General features: G+C 34.1%; 1 protein-coding gene across 1 annotated transcript in view; it reads left to right on the top strand.

Annotated features, from left to right (window-relative positions):
* LRP1B (LDL receptor related protein 1B) overlaps positions 1 to 18694 on the top strand; it is a 320398-nt gene that overhangs the window by 264139 nt on the left and 37565 nt on the right. The window contains exons 43-44 of the mRNA XM_003794393.2: positions 13406 to 13580; positions 17799 to 17903. Of these exons, the coding sequence (XP_003794441.1) occupies positions 13406 to 13580; positions 17799 to 17903 (280 nt within the window). The remainder of the gene's footprint in view (positions 1 to 13405; positions 13581 to 17798; positions 17904 to 18694) is intronic.

Genomic DNA, 18694 nt, shown 5'->3' with positions numbered 1-18694 from the left:
ACTAAGTTTTCCAAGTAACAGTTAAAAGCAATGTTAAATAAAAAGAGAATGCCAGCGATATAATTTTTTCATAATGCAGGTAACTATTCAATTATATGAAAAGAAACTATTAGGAGAAAACCCATCCTAGAATCAGATGCATCTTAAGTACAAAGAACCCGAGAATAGAAAATTATTTGGTTTAGAATAGTTGTTGAAAATTAGTCCAAAGGTCAAGTGACTACATTTGATTTTTTTTTTTTTAACCGTCAATGCCACTGAAGATCCATGATTAAATCAGTGGTAATCATATGATCTAATTTTCAATTTAATGGAATGTTTATACTTTATCTATTAGTTTGGAGAACTTATAAAATCTATAATGATGATCTGAGGGCCAACTTTCCTTAAAAATCTATTGATGAAAATGAAGCAGTTCAATGGCAGAGGGAAACAAAATGACATGGATAGAACCATGCAGTGAATGTCACCTAATTTAACTGACTGCTTGAATATTATCTAAGGCTGAGATCACTTCCATAGCACCTTTGGACTATTAGAAATGGAATTTACCTAGAATTTTTCTTTTCCAGATTTCAATGTTCCTTGCATTGGGAAACATCAGAAGATTTTGGGACTTTATTGGATGTACACCCATTTCTTTCTCCAAGAATCTGTCAAACCAGAATCCAGATTTGTTGAAGAAATACTAAGTTTTAGAGCTCATAATACAGAATTTAAAATACCCTTTTGAAATAATACAAAACTATCTAAATTAAAACTGTATAGAGTAGTCTTCTACAACTTAAGTGTTTTTAAATTATTATTTTCATCATCACAGGTGAAACTCAATTATAACATTTGTTAAAAAAAAAGTTCATTTCTTAAAATTGTTAAGTTTAAACTGAGATAATCAAGTTTAAAGATAATCAAGACCTACAAGAAAAGGCCTTTGTAAATTATAAACAAATAGACATAATTAATAAATAACTATAAATATAAATAAATATATTTTTTAATTTTATTTTTTTGCTATGTCACCAGTGGTTATAATGAATCCTATATATCAGGTCATACATACTTAGGTACTGCATAACTTAGATAATAAAAATAAATTTATTATTTTTATATCATTTGTATATAAGGTATGAGATGTTTTGTTTTGAAATTTCTAAAATGATGCATGAATTTATAATGACCTTCTGTACTGAGTCACTGAAAGCAGGTAAATTAGATAATTGATGGACATAGTTCCTCGAATAGGTGTACTTCCAAGGACAGGTTAGGTTATAACCACAGTGATCACTGTTGGAATCTGAGAAGTTTAGTCTAATTCTGTGGGAACATTTCAGGGAATTTTTGGCAGGTCACCTTTTCATACATACATGTGTCATGGCCAGAGTGGTCAGTAGTAGCTGGCTCCTTGAGTTTTATGCAGGCACTGCATATGCCAGAGCTCTCGTACCGGCACGGATGGCATCTCTCTTCGCTTCCCATCTGATTTTCCTCTCCCATCACCGTCTTTTCTATCTCCATCTAAACACACACATACATATGCTGGCAAACCTTAGTTTCAGAGAAACCAACCTTGGCTGATTGAATATTTATGTAAATTTAGAACTAGCTTTGGGGTTTTAAAACTAAAAAATCGGTACTGTGACTCTTCTCTGCCCTCTGAAGTGCCCTGCTTCCCCAGGGTCAGGGCTTAATCATTAATTCAGCAGGTATTAATAGATCATCTGATATGTGCCAAACACTGAGGCTTGGGACTCAGTCATGAGTAAGACAGGAAACTTCTCTTATTGTATACATTTGTTTATTAAGAGTATGTAAACTTGTTATGTGTCAGGTGTTGAGAACAGAGATGATGAAGATGAAGAAGGATAAATTAAGAACACAAGTACTATCTGAATGGAGGGAAGGGACAGAAACTGTAAAAACAAAAACAACTTAGTTACTGTTTCATATAGGTTCTTGTTACAGCATCTTTTTTACACTGTATTCATACAAGAGTAATGACTGAATTTTGTCTGCAAAAAGATGAAACTTTTTCTATGTTTCAAAAAATAATCTTTCTAAATAAAAAGTCTTAGATTAACTTACTTTATTCGTTAAGTATATAGGAATTCACTGCATGCTCCTGATAGTTAAAGGGTAAATACTACTAACTAATGATAAAGTTATATACCATAACCTTTGAATTGTCATGAAAACCTTAGTAGAGTGGGAACCTGATTGTTATATATCCATAATCTCTTCTAAGTTTACACATCTGACCTAAAATAATCACATTTTTCCAGGTATCTTTTTTAGTTTGCTATTTATTACTCTGTCTGGTAACCTTTTCAATGTCTTAGTGAGCTATGATTAAATTTTAGCCACTTTTATACAATTTCTCCTTGCTATCACACCTTGACATTTTTCTCCTTGCTATCACACCTTTGTAGGAACCTGTCCCTAGATAGATAGATAGATAGATAGATAGATAGATAGATAGATATTTTATGTAAGTATGTATAGAAAGAGATAGTTATGAAAAGATGTTTATCCACGTATCTACTCACGTTTTCTGTTTGCATGGTAACGTATAGAAGGAAAACTAGAAGGAAAATACATGTAAATATACCAGAAATCATTACCTCAGCACTTAGGGTTTGAAGTGAGTACCTTGAAGGAAGGAAGAAAGTAAGTATGGAAGGATATAAAAGAGAAAGATAGAAAAGAGGAAAAAAAGAAAGGAAGGAAGGAAAGAGGGAGGGAGAGAAAGAAAGAAATAATTATGCGCACAGGAACTACCTGTCTATGAGTGTGTATAGCGTGGTTCATATCCTCCCACTGTGTCTAGCTGAGATGTCCCCTGCCTTCCAATTGGGCTACAACACAATGACAATTGCTTTCCTCGTGACATCCCTTTCAGGATGATGAGATAATCTTTTTGTGATTACTTGCTGTCCAACTTTCTCCACCTCCCATTTCCTTATGAAATCCTTTCCAGTTTGTTAAAATTAAGTTACTACCATGTGCTCTGGATTGCTTAAAAATTTTCCCATATTGATTAACTAAAACATATTTTCGTGTTGATTTGTCCGAGTATGTTACTCTTGAGGATTCTATCAGAGTTTAAGCACTCTGGGGCGTGGGCAATATTAATACAGTCGATGTTAATAAAATTCTTTTGGCAGAAATTAATTGAACCTTGATATATATACTCAATGACTTGAGAAAGAAATGGGGGCTAAAAATAGAGAAGCCATAGAGAAATGGCTTCTTTATGGCTGCCGAGGTAATGGTTATATTTGCAGGCTTCATTCTCATTCTTTTTTAAGCCATCATATTCCTATCCACTTATCTGGGTTTCAGTTAACCTCATCTGATAAACCATATTTAGTTGTCCTTAGCAACTCAGCTTTCTCACAAGTCTCAAATGACTCCTTATCATTTCTTAAATAGTTACTTGATAAAACCTTTTATAGCTAGACTGCTTTATAAATAGAGAATTATTCAATGCAACCAATTGTTTATAAATAAAAATTATGAATACCTTATGTAGATTTCTTGGATTAAAAAACATGTTAACACAATAGTTGTGTGAGTTAATTTTTGTCTAGATTAAAAATTGTTGATGTCATCATTATTAATATATATTTGCAATAGCAGTCTGTCAAAAATTTAAATGCTGGCACTTTTAAAATCTCACTCCATATGTCGCTCACTCAAATTAAATTTTCGATAATTTGGCTTTCTGAGTTTTACATTTTCCTTCTCCCTGGACACTCAGTGATGACAATGTTTGGTCAAGGGATTTTATTCTTTAATATTTTTGGTCTTTTCTATGAAACATATCAGATATACTATTATTTAGTAGTAAATCAGAAAATGCTGATTTTCTTAGACATGCTTTCCTGATGAAAAATTATCAGCTGTATTAGAGTTTTGCACACATTTTTCCCTCGTGAATATTTAATTGGCATACCTGGATTCAATGTTTGCCTGCTTTAATAAACTCAGCTCTGAAATTAGGGGATGTATTTAGGACTATGCAAAACTTCATTAAAATATCTTAGGCTGTATAAAACATTTAAAGAATATGAAAAGGAATAAATTCTAATGTTACTTAAATCTGTTTTTCTGTTTCTGGATTTTATCTTTCAAAGACTCCAAGCAATTAAGCAAATTTGTACAAGCTATTTTATGTCTTTTGCCTCCTAAACCATGTCAGATGAAAATCTGACTCTCCCTTGATGTTATACATCTCTAAGGAAGGAAAGACCACAATCACTCTTGTTAATGTATTTAAGAACCTTAATACATTTTCAAAAAGGTCCCAAATGACCTTGTCCTAAATTTGATGTAAGTAAATGATAACCATTGGCGTATATTACTTTGTGATTTCTTGGCTGTTATTTTTATTTTTTTTTAATTTTCACTATTTGTTTTATTGTGGTAAAATATATATAACAAAATTTGCCATTTTAATCATTTCAAGTGTACAATTCAGTGATATAAATTACATCCACAGTATTATGGAACCATCACTGTTATCTATTTTTTTTAATATAAACCTTATGTTGTTTACTTAATTATTATGTTAAGACATTTATACTCTCTACTTAATAAATCTGGCAAATACCTTTGCATTATGCACTATAGGTGTGATCACCCTCCCTTGATCTGACCTCCCCCCTTCCCTCCCATCTCCTCCTCCTCTTGATTTCTTATTTGTCTGGAATGACCCATAGTTGATCATGCCTGAAAATTAATAGATCACATTAATGATTAAGTGTTTCCTTTTAAGGTGGTAATCCAGTGCTGTGAATCAATTATTAATGAAGAGACAGATACCCAAGTTAGGTTGGGATGAGAGGCTAAGAATGAGACGGGACATGTGATCCTTTAGCTCCGATTCAGGAAGTGAGGTTTAAGTCCATGAGCTCTGATGTGAACGAGAGTGGTGATCCCAGGCAGGCTTTTCCTGGGTCTGCTGCTCTTGCTGCTGTGGGGCTCACTGACATTCTGGCTGATGGGCAGTCCCTGAGATACTCACAGAGAAGGGGCAAACTGCACATAAAGGAAAGAGAACAGCAGAGGTGTTCAAAACTACTTTGTACTTTTTTTTTTCCCTGAGCAAATGTATGAATATTAAATAAGAAAAATAAGAATTTAGTTTGCAAAGTGAGGTCTGCTTGAGTTTGAACTTCTGTTCACCCAATTGTTTATGTGTGATCTTTGACAAGTTGCTTTACCTCTCTGTGCCCCAGTTTAGGTCAGATCAAGGGAGGGTGATCACACCTATAGAAAGAGGATAATACCATCTAAGGTGTGTGACTCTACCAAACGCATGTTCCCACATATAGAAGATACCTAAAATTGGGTGTTTATCTTCATCATAATCATTTCCATCATTTTACTCAAAGCAAGCTGTAGTTGGCCATAATGATATAAATGACACCATTAGGTGGGTGAGAAGAGAATCAGGGTATAATCTTAGACATCATTTTCTACCATGTTTCCCTAAAAATAAGACACTGTCTTATATTTATTTTTTCTCAAGAAGATACACTAGGGCTTATTTTCAGGGAATGTCTTATTTTTATTAGATATAATACAACAATCTACATTTATTCAAATACAGTTATGTCATCTTCTTCCGGAACCTGACAAGGGGAGCCGACCTTGTTGGTGGGGCTGGCACTAGTGATGCGTGAACTCCTTTCCCCTAGCCTTTGGCACGTGCACAATAGGATGCCTGCCACCATGGTTACCATGGGCACCTGCACAAGTGCGACCAGCTCAGAGAAAGGAGCTGTGGCAGATAAAAGGTATTCTAGTCTTCCTTACCACTCCGCGCCGAAATGCATCTGATACACTGCATAGCCATACCCATCACTAGGTCTTATTATCAGGGTAGGGCTTATATTTAACAAATGCATAGAAATGCTGCTAGGGCTTATTTTTTTGGGTAGGTCTTATTTTTGGTGAAACATGGTATTACTGTTTCAGTTCAAAGATGACCAAAAGGTATTTTGAAGAAATTAATCAAGTAACTTAGCAGAGGTCATATCGTCAGCCTGAGGAAGGACTAGATTTTGCCTCATACTCTGTCCATCTTCTTTCCTGTTTCTTGTTCAAAATTCTATTAAATATTATCGTTGTCTGTTCTGGAAATTCTTGTGCATTTCATATGTTCATGGAAGCATCCATACACCACTCTGCAGGGGGAATGTCAGCAGAATACTTCAAATCTACTGCTTATGGGACACAATTAAGTAACAGTGACAGAAGGATGTGAATTGTGCTGAAACTGACCCCTCAGTTATAGAATGCCCAAGGATATGCACTGTGGAATTTACCTAGTCTTTGTGATGGTAATTCCATCTCACTTTTAATTTCTTATTGTTGTATGTGAGTGTCTTTGTGTGCCGCCCTAAATTATCAAATACTTAAAGTATGAGTTTATAAAGCCAACTTACAGGACTTAAATTTTAAAGGCCAGATTAAAATTTAGTGAAGTAGAACAATTTGTATATGTTCTTACAATTGCATTATGTGAATGTAGTAATATAATTTGTATATAATTAGTTTCCCCTTGTATAGTTATTCTGTATTACTGATTGAAGACTCTCCAGGTCCCAGTTGTTCTTACTGGGTGGGTATCTTTACCTCCTGATTAGCTGGTATTATTTTAGTTTAATTTTCTTCTCTTTAAGTTTAGTATTTCATTAACTATTACAATGTAAATAGCCTAGCTGCAAATATGAGTTAGTAGCTAACTAGTCTTGGCAATTACTTTTCAATATAAGAAATATTAAGGAAAGGAAATATAGTATCATTAAGAAGGAAATATGAGAAGTTAAATGTGGTTAGAGATTTTATAGATCTCTGGATGTCCATGAACATTTATAAAACTGTGTATATACCCATATATGTACTTATTTTAAGTAGTCTTTTACTGTGAAAAGAGTAAAGAAAGAGATATTTTCTTGTATTGCTAGTTGCACAAAAAGAAAAGATTGAGAGAGAAAGAAAAAGAAACAGATAGTAGGCAGAATGATCTCTCTTGAAAATTATTTTTGCTGCAGAAAATAGCCATTCACTTATTCTCCAATTACTATTCACCTAATTATCAGAGGAATACTCAGTAATTATATACTCATCATTGTCCTTTAGATTACATGATTGTATTTGATGTTACTAAGTAATTCCAAATGTAATTACCCTACAGAGGTTATAACAATTTTTGTATCATGAATATAAAGTGTTATATAATTTCCTGGTTATCTCTACTTTCTTAGCACAGATTAATTACATTTCATTATAACTCCTTATCATATACAGAATGTCTCAGTTGTTATGCCACTCGGGTCAGTAAAATGTTCAAAACTTATAAGATGGAGTGTTCCACAGGAAGACTTTACTTTTGGTAATGATATGTGTAGGCTTTGCCGCTGCAACTATTTAGATCAATTTTAGTTCTTGATTTCTTCTTGGAACTGGGTACTCAGCTCTCTGAGAGTGGTGTCCTGTCTCATAGTTCTGGTCTCATTCTACAGTTCCTAGTATACAATAAGACATGTATATCCTCAGAAAATAATCATCTATGATGTACCATTTCAGTTTTATCATCATAATCAAATTACTCATGTTGCTCAAAAGGAAATTGACAGTATTGTTCTATCAGATTTGCTTTTTCTTTCTTTCTTTCTTTCCTTTTTTTTTTTTTTTTTTTTGAGAGAGAGAGAGTCTCACTTTGTCACTCTCAGTAGAGTGCTGTGAGGTCACAGCTCACAGCAGCCTCAAACTCTTGAGCTCAAGCAATTCTCTTGTCTTAGCTCCCCAGTAGCTGAGACTACAGGTGCCCACCACAATATTGGCTATTTTTAGAGACGGGGTCTTGCTCTTTCTCAGGCTGGTCTGGAACCTGTGAGCTTAGGCAATCCACCTGCCTCGGCCTGCCACAGTGCTAAGATTACAGGCATAAGCCACTGCACCGGGCCAGCTTTGCTTTCCATAAATTCAGACTTTCCTACTGAACTTTTCTATCTTCCATCTTTAATCACTCACTTTTGTCTCTAATCTCTTCCCTATTTCAACCCATCCAGTGAAGATTGTTTATTGTCTATATTTTCCCCGTAACCATCCCTTTCTTTAGTTTACCAACTTTTTAAAACTTTTCTATTGTGCCAATGACTATTAACCTGAACTTAATATTTGAAAGAAAAGATGATTGTTTGTATGTGAGAAGAGGATGTGAGGTGAGTAGATGTGTATCTGTGTGTGCAAGTACAAAACAATCACTTTGCTGCCTGTCTTGGTGCTAAGAAACCACCGATGTCCCTGCCCCTCTTTATTTTTGAAGGAATTGTCAAGTGTTTTATGTAGATCTGTCTTCTGCTTTATATTCAGTAACATTAAACTTAGCAAAGGTAAAACGTGAAAAAAATCAGAAGACATTAAAACTTCCTCAAAGGTAAGCTCATAAAAATAATATGACAAATGGGTTAATAAAATATCAATATATTTTAGTTAAGGAAATATCTATCTGGGTGGCACCTGTGGCTCAAAGGAATAGGACGCTGGCCCCATATGCCAGAGGTGGCAGGTTCAAACCCAGCCCCAGCCAAGAAAAAAAAAAGAAAATGTCTGTGTATTTTGTAAAGACTACTTTCAAAACAGTTTTAAAGCATTTTTAATGCTTAGAGTGGTAACCTCTGTGGGATAATTAATTTTCAGTGGTGTGTGATTTTTAAAAAGTGATCCTCTGGCAACTATGAAACTTCTCTGTTCCTTTCATAGCTTATTAGATCAGGAGCAGAACACTGGGAAGCAAAGTGAGTGATTGCATACTGAAGAAGATTCTTCATCTACTATTCTTCTTCATATTTTTCTAATTTAGGAAGCTGATTTCTGCTGGGCTGGAAAGTACTAATGAAGTATTCCTTTTTATTAGATAAATAGCTGAAGTGATACTTAGAATTTAAATATGAGTGTTTAGCAATTATATGAGAGTGTACAGAGAGGTGACACTGATGAAAATACAACATGTATTTATACAAGTTTACATAGATGATCTTAATTTAAAGTGGATTAATGCTGTGAAGAGGATGAGAGAGAAATTAAGGTGACATTCTTATGATTCATTAACTGTAGAAGTCATAGGATTGAGAACATGGACTTTGGTTGAATTATCCGATTTAGAAATAGACAACACCCACAAATGTTTAAAACTCTCCTGGACTTGGGTCATGCTACTGCTTGAAATCACATACAACACTTGAAGGAATTGTTTTGCTTTATAATTTACAAGCATCCAATGCTAGTGTGATAGCTTAAATAAGTATCAGATGCTGACATCACTTATTAAGTAAGACCCACTTTCTGCTCTGTTCAGGAATGTTAGAGTTGGAAATTAGTGAACAGGGAAGTGTTAAAGACAAAGAAGGAAGGGAGGAAAGAAGGGAGGGAGGAAGGAAGGGAGGGAGGAAGGAAGGGAGGGAGACGGAAGTGGTTAAGGGAAAAAGACGGATAACATATTTGCAATCAAAGATAGGCCCTAGAACCCTAATAGAAGTAAGAGGAATAAAAAATCCTAGGCAAACATATAACTCAGCAACTTTCACACACTTCAGATCTTATGCCAAACAATAGGAGATAGAAGATTTTCACAGAAAGGTAATGAGAACCATCTCTGCCAAGGCTGAAGTATAGTGAGCAACCCTTTGCCCCTGAACTTCAACTCAGCGTAGTGTGAACAGTGTGGACTGGGGATAAATGAAATGCCTGTATTTGATTATCTGGAGAGAAGACTTTAGAGCCTAAAATGAATTCTGACTTTCTACATGAAAAAACTGGCATGGTTAACATGCAATTAACAACATGCAATTTAGAATTATTTCTTAAACTGTAAATTCTAAATCTGCTTATTTCACAGTTTTATTATAAGCAAACATTGCTTTTACAGTCTTTGGATTCCATTTCTATGCCATGAGGCCAGTCAACTGCATTGTATAATGTACATCTGACAAGCTATGAAAAAAAAAATATTAGAAGCATTAAACAGTGGAGCATTTCCTTTAAAGCATAAAAAGTAGACCATTAATTCTTTTTAAAAGTTGGGCCTATAAAATTAAGTAAAATTTCTAAAACATTCTAATGTAGCTTATATGCCTCTGGATAAAAAGAAACATTTTCCATTGAAGTATAATATACACATAAATGTTTAAAATCACAAGAATATTGTTCAGTAAATTATTATCAGGTGTATCCATCAGGGTAAACCAACATTCAGGTCAAGGAAATCTTACCAGAACCTCAGATATTCCCTAACACTCTCTTCATCATAACCCCTTATTTTCTCCCCAGAGATAATTCCTTCTCAAATTCCAAAGCCATAGATTTGTTCTGGTTTTTGAATTTCATATACAGTCTAGCTGTTTTCTATCAATATCATTTTTGTGAAATTCATCTATATTGTTGCCATAGCAGTAATGTTTTTATTGTGTGTTTGTGTATATGTGCATTTTATTATGTGAATGAATCATAGTTTATCTGTTTTTCTTGTGATGGACATTTGGATTTTTTTTTACTTGGGGCTATTTCTAAAAAGATGTTTGTGCGTGTTATATCATCAATAGAACCTCTGTAAGTAGACCAAGCAAAGGTCTGTAACAAACTGGTCAACATACAAAGATGGCCAATATAGAGAGGTGGTCAGCTGTCGAGGTTCTACTTTTTATGGGTTGGTGCACATATGCATGCTTTTCTCTTGGGTATATATTAAGAGTAGAAATTCCAGGTCATAAGGTATATGTTCAAATTTAGTAGATACTGCCAACTGTTTTCCAAATTAGTTGAACCAGTATTCCTCCCACTAGAAGTGGGTAAGAGTTTCTGTATTGTTTCAGTGTTTGGTGGGTGTGTAAATAGCATTTCATTGAAGTATTCATTTGTATTTCCTTGACTACTAATGAATTGTGTACATGCCCACATCTTTTTAATCTTAGTCTAAGACAGATGTAAGTTATACATCAAAATTACTTATAGGGCAGTGCCTGTGGCTCAAAGGAGTAGGGTGCTGGCCCATATGCCTGAGGTGGTGGGTTCAAAACCCAGCCCCGGCCAAAAAAAGAAAAAAAAGTTACTTATAATTAGAATATTGCAGAGAAGTTTTTAACTTTGCCCTTTAGCACTTCAGGTTAAGTCCAAACTATTCTCTCCTCTAGTGTTATATTTGACAGTCATCAACCTAAGAATGTCAATTCAATTTTTGTTTGTTTGTTTATTTCCAAGATCTTCTCAGGGGTATGGTTATAAAAACAAAGTGGTTCAAATTTTTAGAATAAAAGGTTACATTTTAATTATAGTTCCCCTTGTTAGTTAAGAATTAAGCTATTTTGATCTGTTTGCAATTATTAATATTAGATGATGTGCTCTCTGTGCCATCTAGTAAAATTCTCTCCAGATAATCATTTCTTACATTCCCTCATTCCCATGGGAACTAACTGGGCCCCATTTAAGACTTATGAATTATAATCGAGGGGTGGGTGGCAGCAGAGAAAAGCTCTGAAATTTGTATCTTCAAGTAAGTTCCCTGTATGATTCCAATGAATTATCCACCATGGCAACCTCTGAATAATAACATAGTATGAAAACCTTGTAAAGATACATCAGCCAATTTCAGATAGCTGAATCAGACCAACAGATGAAATTTTAAAGCAATTGAGAAAAATAGTCAAAGAATTTTCCATCAATAAGATGTAAGCATTCCACATTGTATGTCAGATCAACACATTGTACCCCATAAATGCATTAATATACACAGTTATGATTTAATAAAAAAGAGGTATGGTATTTAGCAAACTGCCTAACAAAGGTTGTTCTTCTTAGATTTCTGCAACAAATGGGAGGCCGTTCTAGATGATCACATGGGCTACTGTTAATACACTCTTTAAACGTAAAAATGGAATTTATGTTCTATGAAAATACTTACCAATCCTAGAGCAACGACAAAATCTATAATGAATGGACACTAACACTAACATTTTCTTAATTTTTAGGTCTTTAAGCATCTCGTCTTTTGAAAGTGCTACTTTTCTTAAATATAGCAAAAACCTATATTAATAGGCTTAGACAGTGAAGCTCAATGAAGTTAATTGTCATAAGACAATTAACAGCAAGCATAAGAATGCTTGAAATAAATTTCCATAAATATGAACCAAGCCTGTCAATAAATTTAATTGCTGTCTGATTTAATAAAGGGCTAAATAAACACACAACCATGAGAATTATAAATTATGTTTTAAGTTTCCTCACTGACTATAATTGTCATGTAGCAGTTTAAAGTTTATAAATTGTGATTTTTATCTCAGCTAACCTCATTTAACATTGCTTCATAATTAGATAACTAAAAGGAAGTTGCAGCATCTAAACAGAGTCTGGAATTAATTTAGTCAGATTTTTTTTTTTTGCTTATAATTATTTGTATTATGAATTTCAGTATTTTAAATGTGATACATTAGAATATATTCATACATAAACACACACATAAGGCCTGTCTGCTTTTCAAAAGGGCGAAGCAGACTATCTAGTTGTACGTTTCCAGTGATTGTTATATTAATTAATGACCTTTGTTATTATTCAGGTTCAATAGATGTAGAAGTATTTGGAGGAAATCTTCCTTTGTAGTTGAGAACATTGTATGTGATTCCTGGTAAGAGACAATCTTTCAAAACAGGGGTTCAGATTACAGGAAATTGTTTTCTCTGACTGATAGGAAGGAAGGATAGTCTGTCTGTCACCCTGGAAGAGGATAATAGCCTAGATTTCAGTTATCACTCCCCACCCATGATAGAGCAAGTGGTTTCCCCAGTTCATTTTCCTCTTGAAGTTTGTGAGAGACACACTTTCCTATTTGCTCACCTGCTCAGGCATTTGTAAAATGCTTGGATTTGTTCTACTACCTATTTGGGGGAGACTTCTTTTCCACATCAAATGCTGGAGAAAAGGTAGGAGTCCTCTACTCACTGCAAATTACACTGTTCTCCAAGTGAAAAGAGGTGAAAAGGGGCAATAAAAATGACATCTAAAGGAATTTTAAGCATTTCTGCTCATTTCAAATTATACTAATATTGTTCATTAGAAGGAAAACTAAGTAACCTTGTTCACTTAGGCTTTAACATTCAGAACAAAAAGTTTATCACTAGCCTTGTATCAGTATAACCCCTCTCCTCTTACCCAAATAAAATGATGCCTGACTCAAAGAAAGGAAATCAATAGTATTATAAAGAACTCTAGTTTAAATGTAATTATCAACTGCTTTTATAGATTTGCTAATGGACCACTTTACGATATTAAACAGTAACATTTATTATTACTGAAGAAAAATATCTCATAATATAATTTCATTTTTTCTGTTGTGCATTCTTCTTAGATGTGTGTCACCACTACTGTGTGAATTCTGAGTCTTGTACCATTGGGGATGATGGAAGTGTTGAATGTGTCTGTCCAACACGCTATGAAGGACCAAAATGTGAGATCGATAAATGTATAAGGTGCCATGGGGGACACTGCATTATAAATAAAGACACTGAAGATATACTTTGCAAGTAAGTGGACATCCAGCTTAACTTACAAAAGCATTTGAACCTGTAAAGAACAGTTCAGCACTAAAACAGTGGGGAAATGTAAATTATTTTTATTGTAAACTTCTATATGGTAACCATATTTTTATGGCTAGAGATGATATTTAAGTTATTTTAATTTAATCCAAACTTATTTAACATGTGTTATAAACTTCTGTGAAACATGTTATCCACTATTCAATAAGATGGCCAGCTTATTCCCTGTATAGAATATTCTTAAGAGGAAGCAAGAAATGGTGACATGCAGCATGCTTTCAAAACTATATGTAATATTATTTAATTAGGAAAGTTTAGGCTTTTAATTGTTTCATTGTGATTATTGACAATGAATGGAATTGCTTTTATGTTGCAAACTGATCCTTTGGGGGAGGAGCAAAACACCTATCTAATAGAGATAACGTTAATCATTTTTTTTTCTTAATCTTACTTTGAACATTGTGCTCCAGAATAAATAGAAGGAATTAAGTGTTCTGGAAAACAACTAAAACAAAACATGTCCAAGTTTGACATTTATTACATTACTTTTTGACCTTTGGCTTCAAGATTGAGTGAATGGAGAACAGAACATCTTGGCTAAAGGGCAATTCCATCCAGTTTCTATCACAAAAGAAGTTTATGCCACAAGGTTAGAGATCAATCCTCACTCCAGACTTCTTTTAACAGCATTTTAAAAGACAACCTTATGAAGGACTGGACTCTATCACTTGTCTTGCTTGGGAGTATAATAAATAAAAGTATAAGATAAAAAAGAATGCCATAAAGTGTCCATGTTGCGGCTTCTACTGAGAGCTCACTGAGGGTTCCAGATGAGTTATGTTTCTCTGCCAAACAAGGCCCAATAAAATTTTATTACAAGCAGCGTCAACATTTTTTCTTTTTTATTTACTCTCATTTTAGAATTTACTCTAAATGTGATTTGTGTTATCATTATGAATGACATTTAGCGAAACACACAAATTAGGTCATTTGAAAGTACATTATTTTTTTACTCAAGTAACTGAAAATATGATGAATATATAAATTTGTGCCTTTCATAAGTACATAAAGCAAAACAAACTTTCACATCAAAATCATGTTTGCTCATTAAGCCCATCAGTTCTCTGTGATGAAACTTTAGCATGACGGTGCTTGATTTCAATTACTGAGCATGCATTTTTCTTCAGGTCCAGCGTACCAGATCAGAATGTGCAGCAGAGTCTTCTTTACAACTCCTCCCTACTTACCCAGAGAATCATGAGCTGTCATCTAAGAAAGGCTGGGAGCCAAAATTTCCTACCCAGTTTAATGTAGAAAAGCTAATGTGGAAGCATGCACCCCATTCCTATTAAATGTGGGTCTCTATGAAAGTTTTGAGATACCCCATTATGGTCCATTATTTCACTTTCAAGAAACACAGTCAATAGCGTCCTTCCTGATTGATTGGTGCATGTTTCAACGTGCTCGGCTTATTGGGATTGCTGGGAGGGCTTCATTTGTTTCTGTCTGTGTTATTTCATGTTTCCTACCTTTTGTGTGTCTTAAAACTTCCATAATGACCCACAGATAAAGAAGTAGAGTAGGTTCATACTTATACTGCTTACTCTAAAGGAAAAAATTGGCTTCTCCAAACTAGAAACATCAGATCCTCATGACCTGAGAAGGCTGGTGAAGTCCAAAATGATAGTTCTTGTTTTTTAAAAGATCTTTTTGGAATTGTATGTATAAGCATAGATTGATAGCAGTTAACAATAAACAGATAGTAGAACTTAAAATAGGAATATAACAGCCTAGCTGATTTATCAGCTAGGCTACATGACATTTGAACATGACAATATCAACAGAATTCTTTGAATAGCCTGAAACATGTTAGATGATCGTATTTTTCATTTCTATGATACTTTTCATTTTAGCATTAAAATGAAGTTTGTAGTAATGTTGGAATTTTGTTTCAAAGGTAAAGAACAGATACTAAAATGAAATTGCAACACAGTTAAATTCTTTTTTAGTTTAGTTGGGAAAACTCCAGTCACATGTCTATTTGTGATGACAAATAGGAAGTTATGTTTCTCAAGCACACCCTATGAACTGTCAACTAGAACAGGTGCCCTATCAAGCATAGTAAGTATAATCTTTAAAATAGAACTAATTCCATATTTTTAATCTCTTCTGAAGTACATTTTGGTGAAGAAAATGTTGATCATAGTCTTGAGTAGCCTAAATAATATCCTTTGATTGTCAATTGTCATGGAAATTCTTTGTGTGTACTGAATAACTGGTAATTAACTTTTGAAAAGTGATACATATCACAAACTGTGTATGTGTACACACTGGGCATTCCCCTCAAAAAGGAAATTATTATGAAAACCTGCATTAAGACATAAGCTGTACTCTTTGATGTATTATAGTAATTTGGATAATTTGTATGTCCCCTTTAAAATATCTACAAATTTCTGTCTTCAATGTAGAATTCAAACAAAATCATTAGAAAGAAAAAGAGGCAACATCTTATATAACTGCTGGAAGCAGAAATTTCAAAATAATCAACTAAAATTGTTTTTCTTTTTTAAATGATGAGGGTTGGCATACAGTTACCTTTCCTGCAGAAAATGCTTTAATGTATAAGTGAATTTTCCCCTTTGACATTGCCCCTTTGCTAAAGCAAGAAACTATAACGTTTCACTCTTTGGAATTTCAAGAAGATGGGAATGGAAGGCAAGGAAAAGTCACTCAGATCCATTTAGCATGTCAGACATCAGTACCACTATTGCTAATTCACTCACTTGGCATCCATATGAAGATACCCATACCAACTGGTATTCTCTGTTCAATCTTAGAACTTTACCCTCCTCTTCCCTATGTCTTGTGCTATTTGCCTATGTCTTAATTTCACATCATCTACATAATTAACTTGTTGCTCCTTTTCATTTTGAAAAGAAATGTGATTTTAAACTCCAGACTCTTCAGGACATTTTCAACAGCCATAAGACCCCTGTGAAGTCAAATAAATACTCACAGAATAAATGCACTACTGTCCTGCCCAGCACGTATTTTTCAGGCATCATACCTGTCATTAGGAATTATCCTAAGATGGATGTACTGCAGTAGATACCCCTCATGGAGAGCATCAACATGATCAATCAACAACACTTTAGCCTAATTTCTTTGTCAAGATTATGTCCAGATGCAACGTGATGCCATCCATTGATTTCTTGCTTGCACATGTACAAAATTACCAGCATGATGTGTTGTAATTCTGATTTCAGCCCAGGCTTATATTATTGTCTTACCACACATCCCATAGAATAGATTCCTTAATAATTTAGAATGTTAATGTACTTTTCTCCATTCACCCAACCATTTTTATTGTCCAGTCTGATTGTTTGATTGTATATTGACTGACTGATTGATTGATTGATTTAAAGATATAACATAGCAAGGAAGAAATTGCTATAGTTTATCCAGTACTGCTGTGTTCATTTTTCCAATGTATTCATTCTTATTCCAAACATGTAATGTGCCTGGAAATTAAAAATGTTTTGGCAAGTTTTTCAACAAAGACCATCACATTACTTTGTTGCCATATTGTATATTGTTTCTATAAAATTACCAGCTATTTTTTCAATGAATGCCTCAATGTTTTTTTTCCTAGAATAAAAAAAAAGTTTGACATTAATTACAATCCATAAGCAGGGAGAAACAGTGAGATAAAAGTGACTATGAGACAACCCTACCCTTTTTTATAAAATGTAGGTAGAAAACTCCTAACATTTCTTTGGAACAGATTTTCCAGTTTAGAAGGAAAAGCTTCATTTTTTCCAGAGTATCTGATCATGTGGTTTATAATTCACACAGATGTTACCAAATCCCATTTATATGAAAAAGGAACAAGATACTGATGCTAATGTCCCCTTGAAGTGTAAGTGATAAGAGTATAATTTTTTCACACATATATCTAGCCATGCTAAATTTTTATATTATGTAAAGGTGAGGAAAACTTGAAAATTATGAAAAGAAAAAATTTATGTTATCCTTCTGATAAGAAATAAAAACTTTGCTTTCACAAAGTCTGTCTTCCTGAAAACTTCCTTCCAGCCAGCCACTCCATTACTCCTATATAATGAGTATTCTCATCTGCAGTTTGTATCGGCTTTCAATAGTAATGATGCCAGCAACAATGGAATTATTTTTTCTTTGTTGTTGCAGCTGCACTAATGGAAAGATTGCCTCTAGCTGCCAGTTATGTGATGGCTACTGTTACAATGGTGGCACGTGCCAGCTGGACCCTGAGATTAATGTACCTGTGTGTCTGTGAGTATTTTATAACGTTGGGGGCATGTTATGATGGGACTTCTTTGTATGTACATGGAATCCCTGTTCTACTGCTCTCCTTTCTTGGGTCAATATATGTTAAATGAGTGTTTTATGGACATCTCTGATAAAGTATTGTCCCTCTTCAGCTCACATGCTGCAGAAGCTTCTCTTTCATCAATTTGCTAATGATGTCATAAGGAAAAGCTCATTCAATTCTTAGCATCGTACCATTTCAGACATTCATAGACCTTTGAACTTGGAAATGCCTAGGGAAATTGTTCTAATTTCATTTACCTTATTCAAATATGTGAAGCCCAGAGATAATCATCTTTTTTGGATCATTTGCTACTTATAACCATCTTTTAAAAAGAGAACTTGTAATAGCTATTCCAAATGTATAATGCTATTTGATGTTCACATCAGGCTTAGACTGTTGTATTATGTAACCTGTTAAGTTCCTGACTCCTCTGGAATACATTAACTTGAGTCTGGGTTTTAAATGTTTAGGAAAACTTTTGGTACTTAATACTCTCAAAAACCCTGACATTTAGTATTTTCTCCCTCGCAATTATCCAGTTGCCCGTAGTGGACACCTTTAGATGAGGTCATTCATCTTATGTGCTCACTCTTTTGAGTTTTGTTTTGTCATTGCTTGACGAGAAGGATAATGCCCACATAGAATCCATGTCTGCATCCCCTTCCCCACCTTGTCGGCGTAGCATGTGACGAGTGGGTTTGAGAGAGAGGTGAGCATACCCGGGAAGCTTTTCATTCAAATGTTGCTGTCT

This window comes from Otolemur garnettii, unplaced genomic scaffold, assembly GCF_000181295.1.
Source record: "Otolemur garnettii isolate 467f Iridium unplaced genomic scaffold, OtoGar3 scaffold00080, whole genome shotgun sequence".
Classification (NCBI taxonomy): Eukaryota; Metazoa; Chordata; class Mammalia; order Primates; family Galagidae; genus Otolemur; species Otolemur garnettii.
Note: the sequence above shows the minus strand (reverse complement) of the source record. Positions and strands in the feature narration are given on the sequence as shown.